Consider the following 21,418-nt stretch of genomic DNA (forward strand, 5'->3'; position numbering starts at 1 on the left):
TTGGGGGGGAGGCTAAAAGGCACACCTGACTGCAGGTCTTGGGATGAGCAGAGCCTCCGGGCCCGGTTAGGTTGGACATGGATGCTGGCGCGGCTGCTGCTCTCACCACAGGCGGCCCAAGAGCGGCTCTGTGGGAGCCCAGCCTAATGCAGGGAAGGCCAAGCCAGCCACCAGAGCTAGGGGATGGATGAGGCAGAGACCAAGGCTGAAATAGCATCCAGGGTCTCTGGGAACAAGGAGCCAAGGGGCCAGTAGAGAGGTGAGGCTGAGCAGATCCGAGGAGGGACTTACCGGGTCTGAGATGCTGCAAACTTAACGCATTTGAGAAACACTGCAGAGTCTGTCCCATGTTTTCAACATTGAGAACACAGCAGCAAGGTAAGGGTTCTGAGCAGTGCTGCCATAAAGAAGGCTATTTAACCTATTATCGCTTAGACAGTGATCGGTCCATCTAGTTCGTGGTTTATCCCGCTTGATATTTCCTGGTGGATTATTTAACCCAGCATTTCCCAGCTTATTCATTCACGTGATGTCATCCAGAACTAGTGTCCTGTGGAGCTCACTTTACAAAAGTGCTTTAAACCCATCACGCCTTTGTCCATTTTTATTCTGGGACCAAGACTAACTCAGTCCCTAACTTTGAATTTTTAAAATTTTCTCTCATTTCTAATCCTTTCTCAAGTTACTATTTTTTTAACCAATTATGGTGCCTAAATGGGGTGTATCTCCTGAGAGGATGAGGGCCCCCACATGTGGGGTGACATTGTGTGGAAGTCAGTGGTGCGGGCGGTGACAAGAATTCACCTGAGGCGGGACATCTGGCTGGCTCAGCTGATAGAGCATGTGACTCTTCTTCCTCCTCCTCTTCTTCTTCTTCTTCTTCTTCTTCAGATTTTATTTATTTATTTGAGAGAGAGAAAGAGAGCACAAGCAGGGGTGAGTGACAGAGGGAGAGGGAGAAGCAGACTCTCTGCTGAGCAGGGCATCGTTTCCATCCCAGAACCACAAGGTCATGACCTGAGCTGAAGGCAGACTCTTAACCTACTAAATCACACAGGCGCCCTGAGCATGTGACTCTTGATCTCAGGGTCACAAGTTCAAGCCCCACACTGGGCATGGAGCCTACTCAAAAAAAAAAAAAAAAAAAAAAAAAAAAAATCACCTGAGGCAGAACAAAGGCGATAGAAGTTTACTGAATACACCTGGAAGGGAGCAGAGGGCAGGACAGCAGAGGAGAGGCTGTCTGCAAGGAGGCAGGGGTGGCAGCTGTTTATAAAGGAGAAAGGTGAGGCAATGTGGTGAGATATGGAATCTTCCCCCTTTTTGGTACCTGTGCTGTGTTGTAAGTAGCCCATTGGGTAGTTGGGGCCTATGGGTATTTTGAGGTGGGTCCCCGATGGGCCTGTCTGTATTCAGCCAGCTGGTTCCTGTGAGCCCTTTCTTTTTTCTTTCTTTTTTTTTTTTTTAAGATTTTATTTATTTATTTGACAGAGAGATCACAAGTAGGCAGAGAGGCAGGCAGAGAGAGAGGAGGAAGCAGGCTCCGCGCGGAGCAGAGAGCCCGATGTGGGGCTCGATCCCAGGACCCTGAGATCATGACCCGAGCCGAAGGCAGCGGCTTAATCCACTGAGCCACCCAGGCGCCCCTGTGAGCCCTTTCTATATTCCATAGCTCAAGCCCATTTGCCTGAAAGCGGCCTCAACCCCCTTCCCAACCCGGACAGATGGACAATGACAGATCTTTGGGGAGAGACCTCTGGGGGGAGGTCTCATCATCAGTAGATTCTTCCTGCTGAATGAGGAGCTCAGAGACGTCACTACCTAAATTTCTCAGCCCATCAGGGGTTCTGTGCAGTTACAGACCAGAGCATGGTATTATATTAATGTTATATTAATGTGCTCATAGGCAATTTGAGTGAAATTTCTTGGCAGCCAGGTCCATGGGATTTGGTAAGGGGACCTTCCCATGGTATGGGTTGGCATCCCTGCTGAGCCATCATTCGTGTATGGGGAATTGCTGGATTCTAGAAGAGACAAATTTAATGAAGAGATTAAAGAGAGGCGGCCAATAATTAGGAGTAGGAGTATTGAAGGCAGGGGTCCTAAGAAGGGAAGGTGTTAGAATAGCCACCAACAGGTTTCTTTTGAGGAAAACCATCCTCACGGTGCATGGTCCCAGAAGGAGGAAACCAAAAGAAGGTTACGATGAGAAAGACAAAGCTTATCCCAAAAAGGGGCAAGGACTGTACTGTGAGAGCAGGACATCAAGGGGGGACAGCTCCAGGTAAGATATGATTTCTGACCAAGTAAATTTGGAGAGGTCATCCTGAAGGAGGATGTCAAGAATGAAGTCTTGGAACTGGGAAGGAGAAATGCTGAGAGTTTCAGAAGGGAAATATTGAAAGAGTTTTCTAAGACAATATCATAAAATGACTGAATGGGAGAGAGTAGGGTTTACCAATGGGCCGGATTCACAGGTCTCCAGGTCTCTAGAAGTATGTCATCTGAGTCTCCTTTGAAAAACAGGTGTAGATCTCTAAGAGTTGTACTTATAGGAGGGCTCCTTGTCCAGGGTTGGAGCAGTCTTGATTCTGGAAAGATGGATCCATGGGGAGAAGCCATGAAGTTTCTCCGCTGTTGAGTGGTCAAGAGAACTTAATAGGGCCAGGCCCAGGCAGGTTCAAATGGCTTTTTGCCCTGCAAAGTATCTTAAGGTAAACTCAATCCCTGGAAGTAAGTTTTGGATGTATGTTACCTGAGAAAAAGGGGTCGGGTTTTGGATTGTACTAGTTTGGATGGTCATTAATGGCAGAGACAGTTTGCCCTAGGGATAAAAACACACTATGTTTAAAAAAAAAAAAAAAAAACCCCACTATGTTTTAGAATAGAATAACAAGGGGCACCTGGGTGGCTCATTGGGTTAAAGCCTCTGCCTTCGGCTCAGGTCATGATCCCAGGGTCCTGGGATAGAGCCCCGCATCGGGCTCTCTGCTCAGCGGGGAGCCCGCTTCCTCCTCTCTCTCTCTCTCTGCCTATCTCTCTGCCTACTTGTGATCTCTGTCTGTCAAATAAATAAATAAAATCTTTAAAACAACAACAACAGAATAGAATAACAAAATAGAATAACAAAAAGAAAAAGAAGCCCAACTAAGAGTCCTTTGATAGTTGGCAAAAATCTTCCTCCAGTCCAGTGGTTTAACCAATCATTAAAGGAGAGAGAGAGAGAGAGATCTTTTAAAGCAATCGGAATATTTCTGTCAGTTAGTTACCCTGTCGCATTTGTCGTTTGGAGGTTACACATAACAGTCTGCTTTAGTCAAGTATAGGTTCCTCCTTGAGCTGCAGTCAGGATGACAAGAGCCCCTTAGTTTTGGAGGACCACCTTTTGAATTTGTGGGTGACTACAATTTGGGTTTAATTAAAGGCAGTTGTTGTATGCTTGACTAAAGCCTCTATTTGCAATTTTATACCATTAGAGGTAGTTCTTAGAACAAATAGGGCTCAGGGATAAAACCATCAGGAAGCCCTCTTGAGGTGTAACCTTAACAATATCCTAATAATAAGAAATCCCTGGCAAGTGGGAGAAGACTTGTCTGGGAGTCTGGGTGTCCGAAGTTGGATTATCTAGTCCAGTCACAAGGGAAGTGGGCCATCTATTTTCTCCTTAAGTTCATAGTGGGGTATGTTCCGGCTTTTAAGGAGCCATTGTGTCATCCCAGCGGCAAAGAATTGGCCAAGGTACTAGTTGTGTCATACCATTGATTGTTGGGGAATCCATTCCATTTTCCAGTTGTTCAAATAGTCATATGTCCACGGGGTCCTGTTATTATCTCCACGGGATAACAAGCACAAAGATTGTCTATTCATGAGCTATTGTGGCAATTTCTCTGAAGTTTACCTCAAGTTGTGTAGCTCAGGTAAACAATAAAGAGTCAAAGAGAAGCAGAACTAGAATTTAACATCCACAAAAGTGTGTTACTGAATTATAATTTTTCTCTCAGAAATCACCCTTATTTCCAGACATAGGCAAATCAAGGATAACGTGTCTGGAAAACAAGCCCAATGTTAACAAACTTGACCTCATCATTTACAGAAGCTCAGGAAAAATAGTGAGTGTTCATATAGCTCTTTTAAAATTTGCTTTGCTCGAACTCTTTATAAGGAATCTCAGTGGAAATTTTAGTAGCCTCTTTAGGCCAGAAGCCAAGACCAAGTACTTTTCATCAGTCATGCCCGCAATATTGGGTTTGGGCAAATTCCTCTTCTTGAGGTCCCCCAAATATCCTGAGGTTCCCACGCCTGCCAGGAAGCGGCATTCTTTACTCACGGGGTAAGGCTGCTGGGAACTTTGTAAGCAGGTATCAGGTCAAATTTTCAAGGGGTTTTATTGGCTTCATGTTTCATAAAGTCAACCTTAGTTCCTTAAAGCTGTCTGGTGATATCTTAGTCTATTCAGGTCTCTCTCAAAGATGACACTCTGGTCAATGCCTTTATAAAATAACCAGTGTTCCCAATGGTGTCCTGTTACAAGGAGAACAGATTTCTGTTGAACTTAGGAAAGGGGACTATGATTGCCATGAACAAAAGAATATTCCCTGAGACTTTTTGAATTTCAGAAGGTTCAGATAGAGAGAGAAAAGTTAAAAGTTAAAAGCCACCCGGGTGGCTCAGTCGGTTGAGCTTCTGACTCTTGATTTCAGCTCAGGTCGTGATCTTGGGGACGTGAGATGGAGCCCCACATCAGATCAGGTCTGCTGATGATTCTTTCCCTCTGCTCCCACCCCTGCTTGCATGTATGTGTGTGCATGTGTACACACGCACTTTCTCTCTCTAAAGAACAAGAAAAATATTTTTAAATATCTTAGGAGGAAGTTTCCTTAATCTGGAAGAGCAAACATTAGAGACCCAACAATTTTTTTTTCAAGATTTTATTTATTTATTTGAGAGAGAGGGAGAGAGCATGAGCAGTGGGGAGGGGCAGAGGGAGAGGGAGATTAAAAAGACTGCACTGAGCAGGGAGTCCTATGCAGGGCTCGATTCCAGGACCCTGGGATCATGACCTGAGCTGAAGGCAGACGCTTAACCGATGAACCGATGGGGCACCCAGGGGCCCCAAGAGAGACAGCAATGTTTAAACAGAAGTCACAAAAACTATAATCATTTTCCTCAGTTCATTTAGTTCTATGTTACTAATTTTTGTTCAGTTTGAATGCAGCATTTTAGCTAGTTCTGGAAATTCTTACCCATTTCAGGCTTATGATCTTAAAGATATCAAATACCTGTATTTGTCAAAAGTCCTTTTTATGAATCTCCTTGAAGATGAAACACATTTTGCAAGAGCGTCAGAATAGTAACTATAAATGACAAAGAACTCAGAAGTGGATATTGTTAATGATCTGATATGAGAGTTCATTATGATGCAATTGACAAGAAAAGTCAGTTATTTCTGTGATGTCAAATCTCAGGGAAGTTTGTTAAAAACTTTAGAAACTTTCAAAGCACGTGCCTAAATAGGTTTTCAGATCATCAAAGGCCTGCTAAAGATAAAACATAGAAACTGGTTTTTCTGGGCAGACGAAGAAAAGAAAAAACAACTTCGTTTACATTTTCTTATCAAGAGCAGACCAAGAATCCAAGAAAACAGTCTTTTTAAAAGAGAGAAAGCAGAATTTCAATCTTATACTGGTATACTTTTAAAATTCATTCACGTCAATCTTAGTTTGTCCTGATCACATAAAATTCCTTTCCAAAGATTTCCCTTCATAAACTTTCCACAACTTTCTTTTGCATTCTCATTTGTCCCAGGCCATTTCTTTCCAAACAACCAGTTTCATTTTAGGACAAAATTACTTTCTTTTTTCCTTTAACAAAATTGTATTTCCATTCCTTACACCTTTCTTACACATCTCTTACTTTCCTGCTTATGGAGTTTCTTCCCTTATTTCCATCTGTCTTAATTACATTTAGCAGAATTCTGAACTCCCCAAATCCTTAGTCTCCAGTGAAAGCTAAGTAGTAGCCAACTGCTGTACCAGAATTCTCTAGATGACAAGTTTATGAATCAATTAAGCACAAAGCATGTTCTTCAACACTCAAATATCCTTAGTGCTTCTGCAATAAGAAGTCAAAACCACAAACCTGCTTTCAGTAATCAATGCTTTAGCTCTCCAGTCTATCTGGAAAAGACCTAGATGTCCAATGAATTCAATCCATTCTATCATCCAAGCGAAACTTTAAACTTTCAGGTTGCCAAAGACTATCTTAACAATTACCCATGAAAACTCTGAGACAGAAAAATTAACCATCATTTTAACTTATCTTTTTGCTGACAAATTGCAACAGAGACAACACAATCTTAAGGGACCTTCAGCAAACCTTGGTAGAATAAAAGTTTCAATTAATTTAAATACTGAATTATGTCCCACTTGGGTTCACTTAAAAGTCAATCAGTTTGAGGGGGATAAGGGGAGGGTGGTTGTGTTATAGACATTGGGGAGGGTATGTGCTATGGTGAGTGCTGTGAAGTGTGTAAACCTGGTGATTCACAGACCTGTATCCCTGGGGATAAAAATACATTATATGTTCATAAAAAATTTTAAAAAAATTTAAAAAGTCAATCAATTTGTTCCCCATTGCCAGTTTTTAGCTGGGGCAATGGTGGGGAAATCTGAAGTGGGCGGTGTAAGTCCAAGGGGGTGCTCTTCGGTCCTTGACAGCAAGGGTAGAAGGAGGAGTCAGTGGCACAGGAGGCACCATGGATGGCGGATGGCGTAGGAACCAGTTATGCAGGCTGTACCCAAAGTGGTGCTGAAACAGGAGGAGGAGAGGGAAGGAGAAGAGACGAAGTGCTCTCATGGGGCAGAAAGGGAGGGTTCCTAATTCTAAAGCTCACCAGCTTGGACAGAGGAGCAAACGCCACGCTTTTTCGCCAACAGGAGGGAAGAGGCAGTCCCTATCAGGCCAGAGGAGACAGGGAGAATCCCTGAAACAAGTTCTGGCAGCTGCTTGGGAATATTCCTGAAAGTCCCCATCCAGAGGTGGGCTAACCACAGGGTTGGCTCCAATTATCATAGCCATTAGCCCAGGAAATGAATGAAGGAGAAGCCCTCACTTACAGCAAGAGTAACCTGGGTCTCCTGGGAGGAGACACAGTGAGAAGAGGCGGCATCCATGTCAGGAGGTGGCTGAAATGACCTTCTGTAAGAGGCTCTTAGGTCGAGGTCCTGATTTAGGGCCATGAAACTGAGCAAGACCTGGATGGGACTTCCCACCATTTGGAGTTCAGCAAAGGAGATCAAGCTGGAAAATAGTATGATAAGAAAGACGCCCATGGGAGGGCCATATCTCTTGATCTGGGAGTTTGTCTAATCTGTTCCAGCTTTTAAGAACACAGCCCAAGGATGAGTCCAAAGGAAGAGAGGGGGGCCCCACTGTGGGAAAGACTGGTTGTCGATTCCTGAAGGGGTGCCCTCACCAAAGAGAATAGAGATCCCACCCGTGGTCGTCATTTCACTCAGGAGCTCTGCTGAGCTGAGAAAGGACAGGACCTATTTGAGGCAACTGGTGCTTTTGGTGGTGTCCCACCACAGGAAGGGGTAGCAGCAAATGGCATGGCACCTCCTGTGGTAGCAGGTAGAGCAGGACGCTGTTTGGCCAGACCGGATGTGAAAAAGGAGGGCGGACCATTCAGAAGTGTGGAAAAACGTTTGCCCGCAGACCAAGATGGCGGCTGGGCCCTAGCAAACAGAAGAAAAGGGGAGGGGCCGAAAGAAGCGAGGTAGCTGAGAGCCAGCGTCAGGAAAGGGTCACAACCGAGTCCCTAACATAAAGGATTCTCTGGGGGAGCAGCCAATTGAACTAGACTTTGGGAGCAGACCCCAGGAGGGAGTGAGAAAGCAGAGAAAATGGGTCCTTCCTCACAGGCCAACAGTCTGACCAGTTGGCTCTCAGACCTTAAGCCACACCAGGGAGCCACCCTGGCCGTAGGCCTTCTGTTGTCAGGGAGGTACTACGGTTAGACTGAAGCCGGCCTGAAAGCAGAAAGGAGAGGGAGAAAAGGGTCCCTCCCAAGGGCAGAAGGGGAAATCTCTCACTCTTCAGGGCACAGTGGTCCAGCTAGTTGCCTCTTCTGGGCTTTGGTCCTCACTGAGCAGGAACCTCAGCAAGAAGTTGCCAGTTCCCCACGGAGTACTAGAGTTGGTCCACTGAGGGCAAGTCCTGAGAAATTCCCAGAAAATCCAGGGACAGTCCCGGACCAGGAAAGGCTCCTCCTGCAGGGTTCCCTCAGATATAATTTGGGTGGGGAGGCCACGAAGTCTCCCCGTTATGGGCCACCAAATGTGGTGTCTAAATGGGGTGTGTCTCCTGATCCAATGAGGGCCCCTAAATGTGGGGTTACTGATCCAGCAGAAGCCAGCGACATGGGTGGCGACAAGAATTCACCTGAGGCAGAACAAAGGAGATAGAAGTTTACTAAATACCCTTGCAAGGAAGCAGAGGGCAGGACAGCAGAGGAGAGGCTGTCTGCAAGGAGGCAGGGGTGGCAGCTATTTGTAAAGGAGGAAGATGAGGCAGTGTGGTGAGGTATGGAATCTTCCCCCTTTTCGGTAGTTGTGCCGTGTTGTAAGTAGCCCATTGGTTAGTTCGGGCCTATGGGTATTTTGAGGGTTTGCCTAAAAGCAGCCTCTACACAAATTGTGTTATATATTTCACACAAGTAAACAAAACGGGCTGTAGAGTTTAAGAAACTGCTGCATAATGCAATTCTGTGTTGGGACTGTGCAAGGCAAGAAGAGAACACACCAGCCCCTGGAAGCCCCAGGTGGCCCCCTCCTTGGAGGTAGCCACTGTCGTGCCCTTTTTTTTTTTTTTTTTTTTTGGTAATCACACACTTGCTTTTCTTTATAGTCCTGAAGTATCTTCCTATAGACCATGACCGAAGGAATTTCCAGACAAAAGAGAGAGGTCTCCATCATTTTGAAATCACAAGAATCAGTATTACAACGTGTACACATTCTGCCTCCAGGTTGCTGATAAAGTGAGAAAAGGCATATCAGTCCACTATCTTCTGGACTGATCTCTTATCAGAGAAAAGAGGGAAGGTAGTCAAAGCTAGTAGGCAAAGTTTTAATTCCAGGGAGGTATCTCTGGATTGCAAATGCGAGGGTCTCTACTTTGCCACACAAAGGGCTCTGCTTGTTCTGGAAAAGCAGAACACTTCAGGGTAGTATGAAAGGCTCCTGATCAAAAACTTCCTTTAAGGGGCGCCTGGGTGGCTCAGTGGGTTAAAGCCTCTGCCTTCTTGGGTCATGATCCCAAGGTCCTGGGATAGAGCCCCACATAGGGCTCTCTGCTCAGCGGGGAGCCTGCTTCCTCCTCCCCTTTGCCTGCCTCTCTGCCTACTTGCGATCTCTCTGTCAAATAAATAAATAAGATCTTTAAAAAAAAAAAAAACTTCCTTTAAGATCATGCTGTAAGAGAGGAAAGCTTCAAAGGGTTATGCCAGGGGCGCCTGGGTGGATCAGTGGGTTAAAGCCTCTGCCTTCAGCTCGGGTCATGATCCCAGGGTTCTGGGATCGAGCCCCGCATTGGGCTCTCTGCTCTGCAGGGAGCCTGCTTCCTCCTCTCTCTCTGCCTGCCTCTCTGCCTAGTTGTGATTTCTCTCTGTCAAATAAATAAAATATTTTAAAAAAGGGGGTTATGCCAGTGAATCTTCAATGTAGTTCCATAGCCTGCTGCATTCGAATCACCAGAAAAAGTTATTTTTTTTATCTTTATTTTTTTTTTAAGATTTTATTTATGTATTTGAGAAAGAGATCACAAATAGGCAGACAGGCAAGCAGAGAGAGATAGGGAAGCGGGCTCCCTGCTGAGCAGAGAGCCCAATGTGGGGTTCCATCCCAGGACCCTAAGATCATGACCTGAGCTGAAGGCAGAGGCTTAACCCACTGACCCACCCATGTGCCCCAGAAAAAGTTTGTTTTTCCCTAAACCTTTAATTTGGGAAAATCTTGAGCATATGGCAAGGTAGAGGGAATAGTATAATGTACCCATCAGTCAGTTTCAACAGTTTTTGACACATTTGTTTCTTCTCTATCATTACCCATTCCCAGCACTGGGATTATTGGGGTGCAAATCCCAGATATCAAATCATTTTATCTTTCAATACTTTAGGTAAAGGTACTTTTTTTTAAATTAAAGATTTCTTTATTTGAGAGAGACAGAGGGGAGCGATCAAGCACAGGTGCTGGAGTGGGGGATGGGCAGGGGAAGAGAGAATCTCAAGCAGACCTTGCTGAGTGTGGAGCCTGGCATGGGGCCCAATCCCACAAGCCTAAGATCATGACTCCAGCCAAAAATCAAAAGTCAGACACTTAGCAGACTGAGCCACCCAGGTGCCCCTGGAATCTCTATTTTTAAAAATATTTTATTTATTTATTTGACAGAGATTTCAAGTAGGCAGAGAGGCAGGCAGAGAGAGAGAGAGGAGGAAGCAGGCTCCCTGCTGAGCAGAGAGCCCGATGCGGGGCTCGATCCCAGGACCCTGGGATCATGACCTGAGCTGAAGGCAGAGGCTTTAACCCACTGAGCCACCCAGGTGCCCCGAATCTCTATTTTTAAAATAAAATTCCTTAGGTTGAGGTCTAGGAATTGCTAGGTCATTCCCTTGGGCCTCCTGGCATAAAATAAGGGACCTAGCATTTTTTCACTGTATCAAAGTCTTGACTGGTCAGATTCTTGCAAATCAATTAAAGTACATCTTGGAAAGCATTAATTTAAAGGAAATTTGACATAAAAGGTTTTTATAAAATGAATATCTACATCTGAATCCAAGCATCTATTAAGGACTTACAATGTGCTCTGAACTGAAGGGAACGAGGGACACAAAAAATATGCTTTTTTAAAAAAAGATTTTATTGGGGCATCTGGGTGGCTCAGTGGGTTAAGCCTCTGCCTTTGACTTAGGTTATGATCTCAGGGTCCTGGGATCGAGCCCCATATTGGGCTCTCTGCTCAGCAGGGAGCCTGCTTCCCCTCTCTCTCTGCCTGCCTCTCTGCCTACTTGTGTTCTCTGTCAAATAAATAAATAAAATCTTTAAAAAAAAAAAGATTTTATTTATTTGACAGAAAGATGGCAAGTAGGCAGAAAGGCAGGCAGAGGGGGGGGGGGAAGCAGGCTCCCCACTGAGCAGAGAGCCCGATGTGGGGCTCGATCCCAGGACCCTGGGAGCATGACCTGAGCCAAAGGCAGAGGCTTTAACCCACTGAGCCACCCAGGCACCCCCAAAATATGCTTTTTTTTTTTTTTTTAAAGATTTTATTTATTTGACAGAGAGATCACAAGTAGGCAGAGAGGCAGGCAGAGAGAGAGGAGGAAGCAGGCTCCCTGATGAGCAGAGAACCCGATGCGGGGCTCGATCCCAGGACCCTGAGATCATGACCTGAGCCGAAGGCAGAGGCTTAACCCACTGAGCCACCCAGGCGCCCCCCAAAATATGCTTTTTAAACCGTAAACATTTGCCATCAAATAAGTTATAAGATTCTTTTTAAAAAAGATTTCATTTATTCATTTGAAAGAGAGAGTGGACAAGTGGGGGGAAGCAACAGGCCTAGAGGGACAAATATCCCCCCCTCCCCGCCCACTGAGCAGGAGCCCCATGTGATTCTGGGCTCGTTCTGAGGCTGGATCCTAGGACCCTGGGATCATGACCCCAGCCGGAGGCAGACATTTTACCCACTGAGCCACCCAGTTGCCCCAAGTTATAAGATTCTGATTGAGTTGGTTTGATGAAGCCTTTTGGAAACCTGCATTTTAACACCTTTTCCAGGTAATGCTGGATCTCCTGGTTCTTAGACTATACCAGGAAAACCACAAAGCTTAAGGTAGACCTTTCTCACACTCATTGACCACGGGAAGTGGAAAGGCACTCCATCGGTACCCAGTCTGGGTAGGTATGGTGCCGCCACCCTCCCTCCGTGCACCTGGTCTCCAAGTAAAGTGACTCTAGTCCAGGAAAGACTGGAGGAACCTCTTTATCCCTAGTGGTGTGGGCAAGTAGCTTGCAATTTAGACACTTGTCTACGTGAAGGGACATAGCCAAGCCATGGTCCCCTAGACCAAGGGTACTGGGGATGAAGTGACTGGGCTGAGAGGTCAGCAGTCCAGAGTTTTCTATATAATAGGTCCCTATCAGAGTCCATCCATAAGGCTAGGCCATAAGGTCCCGAAACCCGCGCTGAGGCCCAGCGAGAAGACAAAGCTTAACGTGGGTAGGGCACCAAGCCAACCCAGACGGGCCAGCTTCTCCGGTGGACCACCACGTACAGCACCTTCCAGCGGCTTCTGTGGGCGGCTGCAGGGCGGAAAAGGGAGGGGGATGGTGGTGTGGGTTCTCTGCAGATGGGGACTGTTGCTGAAGGCCACACTGCTCTACATCGGGGTGGAGATAAAGCTACTCCAGATAGTAATCCGAGGGCGAGCGCGCGGGAGGGCAGGAAGGGGCGCAGCTGCAGTGGCTGGGATAGGCCCGTGAGTCACAGCCAGTCCTAAGGAGGGCTCCTGCCCCAGCCCGAGGGTACGCATACCCTGCCCCCAGGAGGAGCCCCCGCCCCCCACCCCCAGTCTCAGCGGAAGGACTCAGCCAACCCCGGGAGCCTTCAGCCTGAGGGGACAACACACCTAACCTCAGGAGCCACATTCCTGCTCTCAGGGGACGCAAAGCGGATTTCCACAAACCGAGATCCGAGAGCGCCTCGGCTGGCTGTGGCGAGCTGGGCGCAGGGGACAGTGCGCGCAGCCGTCGCCTAGTCCTAAGTCACACGGGGTGGGCTCCTCGGGCCCCAGGGGCGCTGGAGACCCCGTGCTCGGGGGCAGCGCCGGGAAACCCTGTGCACCCGGCCTCCCCTCCCCTTCCCGGCGGGGCTTTTGCACACGACGCGCAGCGAGCGGCTTCACACGGGGTGGCGGGGGCCGAATAAAGCGGGCGGGCGCGAGGCGCAGCTGCGGGCGCGGACGGGCTGGAGTGGCCGGAGAGGCCGGAGCGGCAACGAGACGGCCGCCAGCGCGGCCCGGGCAGGAGTTGCTGCGCGGAGCAGCAGGCGGGCGGGAGGCGCGGGCGCAGGGGCGCGGGGAGCGGCGCGCGGGGCCCTCCGGGCAGGTGGGCGCGCGCTGCGCAGCGTCCCGCGCGCAACTTCCAGCGCGCATTGGGCACGGCAGCCGCGCGTCTTCCCGGACCCAGCGCGGGGCGTACGGGGGCCCCATGGAGCCCACGGAGAAGCAGCATCTGGTGGACGCCAGGCGGGGAGCCCGGTAAGGCAAGAGTGTGCGGAGCGGCAGGGATTTCCGCGGCTCCGGACGCATCTCCTGGCTTTCCGTTTACAGTGGACGGTTTTGCCCGAGGCTTGAACTGGGACGGGGAAGGAGAGGGAAAAGAGGGAAAAGAGGGAACATGGACAGGGGGATCACCTCCCCCCCCCCGCACCCCCCGCGGCTGAGCACAGATCCTGACCCCTGCCGCATGCTTGGAGCCACGCCCTTGGCCCGACACTTTGCCCCCGGGCAGCTCCGCCCTGGGAGGCCCTGTGTCCCCAAGTGCGCAAGAGGGGCGTCTGCTCTCCTTGAGCCTGAGCTCTGTTCCTTCTCCGTGCTTGGCTGCACTGGCCCTGCCCCTTGGCCGTGTCCCAAGGTCTTTTTCTCCTCCGTCTTTGACCCGAGTGGGGTGGGGTAGGGGAGGAAGGAACACCCTGGGCCAAGACCTCAAGACTCTCGAACTGGTCATTTCCCCAGCACCCCACTCCAAACACTAGTTTTTGGTCGCCCCTCAGCTTGGAGTGCCCTTAGCTATTCTCTGAATTGCACGCGTGAGAACGTTTGCCAAGACCCCATAGAGAGATGGGATTGGAGTCCGGGCTCCTTGCCCCCAACTCAGAGCTGAGTCGGGCCTCTCCCATCCTCTCTGGCCAGGTCTTACACGGGATCTCTATGGCAGGAGGGGACTGGCTGGATCCCTCTGCCCCCATCTGGCCTGGACTTGCAGGCCATTGAGCTAGTCACTGAGAGTAATCATTACTGTCATGCCCAGAAGGGTCCTGGCAATCACTTCGACCCCAAGAAGGAGCGGGCCCGGCGACAGCTTTATGTGGCCTCTGCCATCTGCTTGGTGTTCATGATTGGGGAAGTCGTTGGTAAGAACTTTTGTGCTAATTAAATGAAATTGGGTGCATGGATAGTCTCGTGATCCAAAGTTTTTTTCTCCAGGATGTTCCCAGTAATATTAATTAACTAATAGCCTTGGGGCATCTGTCTGGCTCAGCCCAGAGCATGCATGGCTTGATCTCAGGGTCCTGAGTTCAAGCCCCACATTGAGTGTGGGGCCTACTTAATTAAAAAGAACCTACTAATAGCCCCATTTATTGAACATTCACTATGCTGGGTCTTTTACATACAGGTTATCTCGTCCAGTTCTCATGACACGCTCATACTGCCATGGGTGGTGGTGGTCTTATTTTATAGATGATGAAACGGAGGCACGTTAGGATTAAGTAATCTGCCCATGATTATGCACAACCAGTGTGTAAGGGATGGCCTGGATGCCTAGAAGGAAAGAGCATTTACTGAGTGCCTTCTATGCTTTACAGGCCCTATTTGAACTTGATTTTCACAATTCCCCTCTCAGTAGATCGTGTCAGTCCCATTTCACAGATAGAAGTTGAGGCTCACAGGAAGTTAGTGACTTGTGCATGGTTATACAGCTAATGGGTGGAGAGGTCCCAAATCCATGGTTTTTCTTCAGACCCCATGGTTTGCCTGCTGCACACACAGTCTGAGAAGTGGGCCCCATGGGTTGCTGATAAGGCCCCTCCATCTCGGGTCCTGCCCCTGCAGGTGGGTACCTAGCTCACAGCTTGGCGGTCATGACCGATGCAGCCCACTTGCTCACTGACTTTGCCAGCATGTTGGTCAGCCTCTTTTCTCTCTGGATGTCCTCCCGACCAGCCACCAAGACGATGAACTTTGGCTGGCAGCGAGCTGGTGAGGACCCTGGTTGGGGTGGGAAGAGGGGGCAGGTCAAGATGTGGGTTCTTTCATGGCTACAACAGGTAGATTCCTGAGTGAGGCCAGGAGGGTGACTTGGGGTGGGGAAGAGAATGTCAGTTTTAGCTTCTGTCGTTTGGTAGCTCCCAGTCTGATGGGGGAGCCCTGGTCCCCTGTCTTCTGGGAACCTCCAGTCTGCAGGGAAGGAGAGTTCACCTTTCTAAGAAATGAAATGATCAGACTTCAAGAACAAATGACTGTGGCATTAACTCTGCACATAATTCCATGTGGAATAATTTCCTGGGCAGGGAAGGTCAGCAAAGCCCACTGGAAGATAGAGGCTTTAATCCCCCTTTAGTTCATCTCTGGGCCGCACTATCATTTTCTTCCTGGTGGGAGATGCCCCAGTCTCTCCTCAGAAGCCTCAATTTGTCAGCTGAGCAATAGGTATATATTTTAGTAAGTCAGTTTCTTTACATGTAAAACAAAAAAGGTTGACCCAGGTGACTTAAGTTCCTTCTAGCTCTGACGTCCTCTGACGGATGAGTGGGCGAGGTAAGCCGTGACCATGCCAGCCATACCTTCGGCAGAACCCAGATGTTGGGGGCGGGAGGATGGGGTGGGAGGATCGTGGAGGGCTGGGGAGGCTCCTCGGTCTTAGGGCTGCATGCTAAGATGGGTGTTGGGTTCTTCCTCAGAAATCCTGGGAGCCCTGCTCTCTGTACTGTCCATCTGGGTCGTGACTGGAGTGCTGGTGTTCCTGGCGGTGGAGCGGCTAATCTCGGGGGACTATGAGATCGAAGGGGGGACCATGCTGATCACGTCAGGCTGTGCTGTGGCGGTGAATATCATGTGAGTGTCGCTTCCGTTCCCTGTGAGTCCTCCCTCCCACTTTCCACACGCACATCTGCATGCCTGCTCTCAGCAGAAGGAGGCCAGGCACAGACCACAGGATGAGAATTTTCTACTAGTGGTCTGACCTCTAGTTCCTGGAATACCTCAGTTCTGCCTTAGGCCTAGGCTGAAGCCATTGAGAGCTGGGAGTCGGGGGCGGCATCAGCTCGGCCACCTCCCCACCATTTGTGTGCGGGAATAAACGGGGAGCCTTCATACCTCAAATGGGAAAGGGTCCAGCTCTTACAGGAGATGTCTGTAAGGGCAGAATCCAAGTTCTTTTTCAAGCCGATGGGCCTAAAAGTGATACCAGTGAGAGGCAGAGTATGTGGAACGTGGGTGTCTTGTTTGGGCTTCCTCTCCTGGCTCAGTGGTCTTGGGCAATTCACTTCCCTCTCTAGGCCTCCGTTTCCCCTTCTGTGAAAGGATGGGGGGAACAAGATGACCTCCATGGTGCCCTCCTGTCCTGAGATTTGGCATCTGTGTGCCCAGATTTAGCCTGGCATTGGAACTGAGCCCATTCTCCCATGGTGCTCTGAACCAAGGCCATGGGGGTTGGGATCCTCACCAGGCACAGGTAACAAGCAGTTTGAAGATTAGGATTTTTGTCCCACAGGCAGGCCAGCCCTACTGGGGGGCCTTTCCCTGCTACATCAGTGAGCCCTTGCTTTGTCTCTGCTTCTGCAGAATGGGGTTGACTCTTCACCCGTCTGGCCACGGGCACAGCCACGACCCCAGCCAGCAGCAGGAGAACCCCAGTGTCCGAGCTGCCTTTATCCACGTGATTGGAGACTTTCTGCAGAGCATAGGCATCTTGGTGGCGGCCTATATTTTATACTTCAAGGTCAGAGCTGGGGACAGAGGGAGGTAGGCTGGGGGGCCTGGGAGTGGGCAGGAGAGTATAGATCATGTGGGGGCTCCTCTCTACACATGGCCCTTCCCAGGTTCTGGCTCCCTCCCCGCTGTGTGGGGAGAGAGAAGGAACATTTACCCAGTGCCTACCAAGTGTCAGCACCTCTGATCTTCACAGTAATCCTGAAGAGCAGCTGGTGGTGTTTTCTGCAGCTCAGAAAGGTTCAGTGACTTGGATGGTGTCACACAGCTGGGAAATTGTGGAGCCTGATTCAAACCCCCAGGCCTGCGGGCTGCCGATGCCCACCACACGGAGGCAGAGTGGTGTAGTGGAAAGAGCCAAGGCGTTGGGGTTGAAGCTTGGTTCTAGCCCCTATGAGCCATTTGATGGATAGTCCCTTGCGCTCACTCATTCTTTCTCCATCTATAAAATGAGATGGTGGACCATTGGTGTCTAGGATTCCTTTTAGTTTTGTTTACACTTCAGTCCCTCGGGCAAGGAGGGGTGGGAAGGGACTGTCTTATCCTGAGCTGTGATCTTTCCTGCCTGTTCTTGTGGGCACAGGATAAAAGGCAAAGAACTGGGAGGCAGAGCCAGGGTGAGGCGTGTACCCACCCGGCAGAGAGCCCCTCTCCCCGCCGCAGCGCTGGGTGGGAAGGGAGGGTGAGGCTGAGGTGTTGGGTGGTGAGCTGCTGCTCTGCCTTCCCCTTTTTCTGTAGCCAGAGTACAAGTACGTAGACCCCATCTGCACCTTCCTCTTCTCCATCCTGGTCTTGGGGACAACCTTGACCATTCTGAGAGATGTGATCCTGGTGCTGATGGAAGGTAACCTGGGCTTGGGGGCTCTCCTTTTGCTCTGGGCTCTCTAGTACTAACAAGTTTGGTGGGGATCAGGGTGGGGGGAGCAGGGGAGTCCTAGCACATTGGCAGGGAGCCATGGCCTGGAGCCTGGCACAGGCTGGAAAACCTCCTGGGGCCCCACGCCAGTCTTGGCATCGACTGGAGCCCTCAGGTGTGACTGTTCCTGGAAATATGACCCAGACCAAACCTTCCCTTCCCTTTAGCCCCAGGGTGTCCCCTCCCTGCTTGGGTGTGTCCTCCCTGCCTAGTCAGGTAACTTCTAGGTGGTATCTATACCAACAGCTGCTCCGCCCCCCCCCCCACACCTCCGCAGTCTCTAGCTGCCTCCCCTTGGGCAGAGAGAGGGACGAGGATTCTGCCTCCCGTCGTTGCACAGGTGGCAGACTGAGGCTCAGAAAAAAGCGATGGTGGGTGTTGGACAAGACTCCCTAATCCCCTCCAGCTCATTGCCTTCCTTTCTGAGGCCTCTGCTCTGGAGCACATGGCTCGGCTTGTCGGGGGTGTGGGGGGGGGGGGCTTCTTCTGCACTGGCAAATGGTCCACCCTGAGTTGCCAGAGTCACCGGCTTTCTTATGCCCCAGGGTCGCAGAACCCTGGGGCTGTGTGTGGCCAGGGTCCAGTCGGAAGCTGGGTGCTGATAGGGAGCGGGAGTGTCTGGCTGCGATTCAGAGCATTTTCCCCCGGAGTGTGACAGCCCCAGATACAAGTGATGATGCTGATGGCCCGTGTGGGCGCGGGGATCCCCCGATTCCCGTCTTTTCTTCTCCTTTCTGTTCTGGAAAACAGTCATTGGGCACCTGCTCTGGGCCAGGCACTGTACGAGGCACTGAGGATACAGCAGTAAACAAAGCAGACCGTCCCGTGCTCGTGGAGTTTCCATTTTAGAGGGAGACACGGGGAAGGGACTGACAAGGTCATTTCAGACAGGGTCAGGCATGAGGAGAAAAATACAGAAGGGCAGTATGATGGAGATCATTTGGGGTGTGGGGGCAACGTCAGATCTGCTGGCCAGGGCACTCTTCTCTGAGGAGATGACATTTGAACAGCAGAAACCAGCAGGGGCAGGAGGGAGCAGGCTCCTTCAGCCCTTATCCCCGCCCCACTCAGGGACCCCCAAGGGTGTGGACTTCACGGCTGTCCGGGACCTGCTGCTGTCGGTGGAAGGGGTGGAAGCCTTGCACAGCCTGCACATTTGGGCCCTGACCGTGGCCCAGCCCGTGCTGTCTGTCCACATCGCCATTGGTGAGTGGCCAGGATCCTCAGGGCGGGGTGAGGGTCAGAGGCTGCCTGAAGCCTGGGGCCATCTCAGAGCGCCCGAGGGCCTCACGAGTCTGCAGCCGGCGGCTGCTTTTGAACCTGGCCCCGTGCGGAGTGCTTTATCGACCTTGTTCAGTTGGTGGTTACAATCCCGCTTATAGATGAAGAAACTGAGGCTGGGGCCTGGGTGGGGTGGTCAGGTCACTTGCCCAGGCTCTGACAGTGCCTAGGTGGCAGGGCCAAGATTCCCAGCCTTAAAGCCAGGGCGGCCCCTGCTCTGGAGGGATGGTGCCAGGTATAGGAACGGGAGGGTGGCCCGGTGCAGGGGTGGGACTGGGCAGGGGGTGCTCCCCGATACCTGTACCGTGTCCTGCTGTGGGTAGGGATGAGCTAGGCTCCTGATCGTTCCTCAGGGCCCGAGTGAGTAAATCGTTGTCAGTACCTCCCCTGGTGTGTCCTCTCTGCCCCTAGCTCAGAATGCAGATGGCCAGGCTGTGCTGAAGGCAGCCAGCACCCGCCTGCAGGGCAAGTTCCACTTCCACACCGTGACCATCCAGATCGAAGACTACTCGGAGGACATGAAGGACTGTCAGGCGTGCCAAGGCCCCTCGGACTGACTGCCTGGCCAGGTGCCAGCGGAGGCGTGGACAAGGACCTGCAGCCGGTGGGGCTGAGTGTCCCCCAGGCCCAGCTGGGACTCGGGCTCCCCTGGCTGTGTTATAAAGCAGGTCCCTCTCCTGACCTCTGCTTTGTGTTGAGTGTGAAGGAACTATCCCCTGCCTCCCCCATCTGACTAGATAGCCAGTTTAAGGATGGAGACGTGGCAAGTGTAAAGCTAGTATGACCCCGCTGCTCCAGCTTCCGGGTTGGTGCCTGGCAGGGCTGGGTTTGAGCCTCATCCTCACCTAATGCCTTCCTACACCAGCCTCTGGAAAGGCAGGGAAGCACAGTGAGGGGGAACAGAGGGGAGACGGGCTCCAACATCCCCTTGCCCGCCTGCCTTCTTCCTCATGTCAGTCTGACCTTTGCCTTAGGAATCTGTGAAGAAGCCCTTCTCCCTCTGCCTCTAACACTGTGGTGTGAGGAGACCTTGGGGGTTGGGAGTTGTGAAGACCCTGCACTCTCCGACCTGTCCCCCTGAGGTGGGAAACCAGCGGGCCCCTGAGGCCTGCCTGTGCCTTAGTCATTTCAGCCACATTGAGCCACATTTCCCTTTCCTGGAGGGAGGAGGCTTCTGACCATGTCAGGACCTGGCTGGTTTCTTCTTATTCCCCCAGCCCACCTGTCCCAACACCATGATTCCCTTGCCCCGGTTGGTTTGGGGGGGGGGGGTGGCAGCCCCACAGCCCCTGGCCCACTTCTCTCATCCTGATAAGAGTCTCAGGGATCTCAGAGCCTGACTTCCGTGGGCCAGTGCTGTGGCTGGTGTGGCCTGACCTGCTCAGAACTTGAGGACGGAGGACAAAGAGGGGTTGGTGGTACAACGGATGGGAGGCATTGGCTTCCTGAGGCGTATGTGGATTCCTGAATTAGGGGCCGCTTGTGTTGACAAGATGCAGAGGGGAGACTTGTCCCTAGTCTCACAGAGAAAGCAGCCACTCGACTCATTCGGTGGCTCTTAGGTCTCAGAGAATGAGAGACTAAGAATGAACCTACCTCACAGGGTTGTTGTGAGGACTGGAACCAAAGTCTGTTAAGCACCTGGTGTTGCCTGAAGAGTGTGTACTGGAAAGGTAGCAGCCCGAGGCCACCTTGCCAAAGAGTCAGGTGGGCTCCCTAGCCTCCCCAGGGGCAGCACTGTCTTGCCTCTGCCCTGATTCATGGCAGGATGAGGAAGGCTTGGTCGCTTGCCTTCCTCTGTGCTTCTCTTTTCCCATCTACAAAATAACCTCTTGATGCCTTTCAGGCATTGTCATCCAGACTTACCTGTGACAAAGGTCAGTGGCTTCTTCAGCCCCTCAAAATCTGTGGGAAGTTATCGGGCCTGGAAGTGTGAGGCAGGGGGTTGCTGATGGCTGTGTTCTGCTCTGCTCCATTCTCTGGGGTATCAACCCCCTTCTCCCCTCCAGGCTCCAGGAACCTGGATCCTGAGAGGCTGTGTACCTCTCAAGAGGGTCTACTTTTCCAGATAAGACCAAAGCTCAGAAGGGTTGAGTCTCTAAAGTCATACAGCCACTGTGAAGCAGGTCTGGGGTTTCTGCCTCAGTCACCAGGCCTCCCTCTACGGAAGGAGCTGAAAACCTTCTGGGCTGCATGTTGGTACATTGTGAGCCCTTGGGCCTGGCAGTGCCCTCCTTGGGTAAGGCCATGCCCAGGCAGTTCAGTGTCTGGGTGCCGAAGCTGTGAGTGGGAAGGGGAAGCGTGCCTCTTTTTGTTTTTTTAAAGATTTTATTTATTTGACAGATCACAAGTAGGCAGAGCAGCAGGCAGAGAGAGAGGGGAGGAAGCAGGCTCCCTGGGGAGCAGAGAGCCCAATGCCGGGGGGGGGGGGGGGGGGGGGGGGGGGGGGGGGGGGGGGG

General features: G+C 50.9%; 1 protein-coding gene across 2 annotated transcripts; it reads left to right on the forward strand.

Moving 5' to 3' along the window:
- The first annotated feature begins 13,112 nt into the window (after positions 1-13,112).
- Positions 13,113-21,280, forward strand: SLC30A2 (solute carrier family 30 member 2). Of its 2 annotated transcripts, XM_045980525.1 has the most exons (8): positions 13,113-13,309; positions 13,964-14,184; positions 14,885-15,031; positions 15,733-15,886; positions 16,616-16,772; positions 17,501-17,606; positions 18,750-18,884; positions 19,371-21,280. In XM_045980525.1, exons 1-8 carry the CDS (start codon positions 13,260-13,262, stop codon positions 19,514-19,516), a joined length of 1,116 nt encoding a protein of 371 aa, XP_045836481.1. In that variant the 5' UTR covers positions 13,113-13,259; the 3' UTR covers positions 19,517-21,280. The 2 variants fall into 2 exon arrangements, with proteins under 2 accessions (XP_045836481.1, XP_045836485.1); XM_045980529.1 differs by lacking the exon at positions 14,885-15,031.
- Positions 21,281-21,418: the final 138 nt, after the last annotated feature.

This window comes from Meles meles, chromosome 1 (assembly GCF_922984935.1).
Source record: "Meles meles chromosome 1, mMelMel3.1 paternal haplotype, whole genome shotgun sequence".
NCBI classification, from domain to species: Eukaryota; Metazoa; Chordata; class Mammalia; order Carnivora; family Mustelidae; genus Meles; species Meles meles.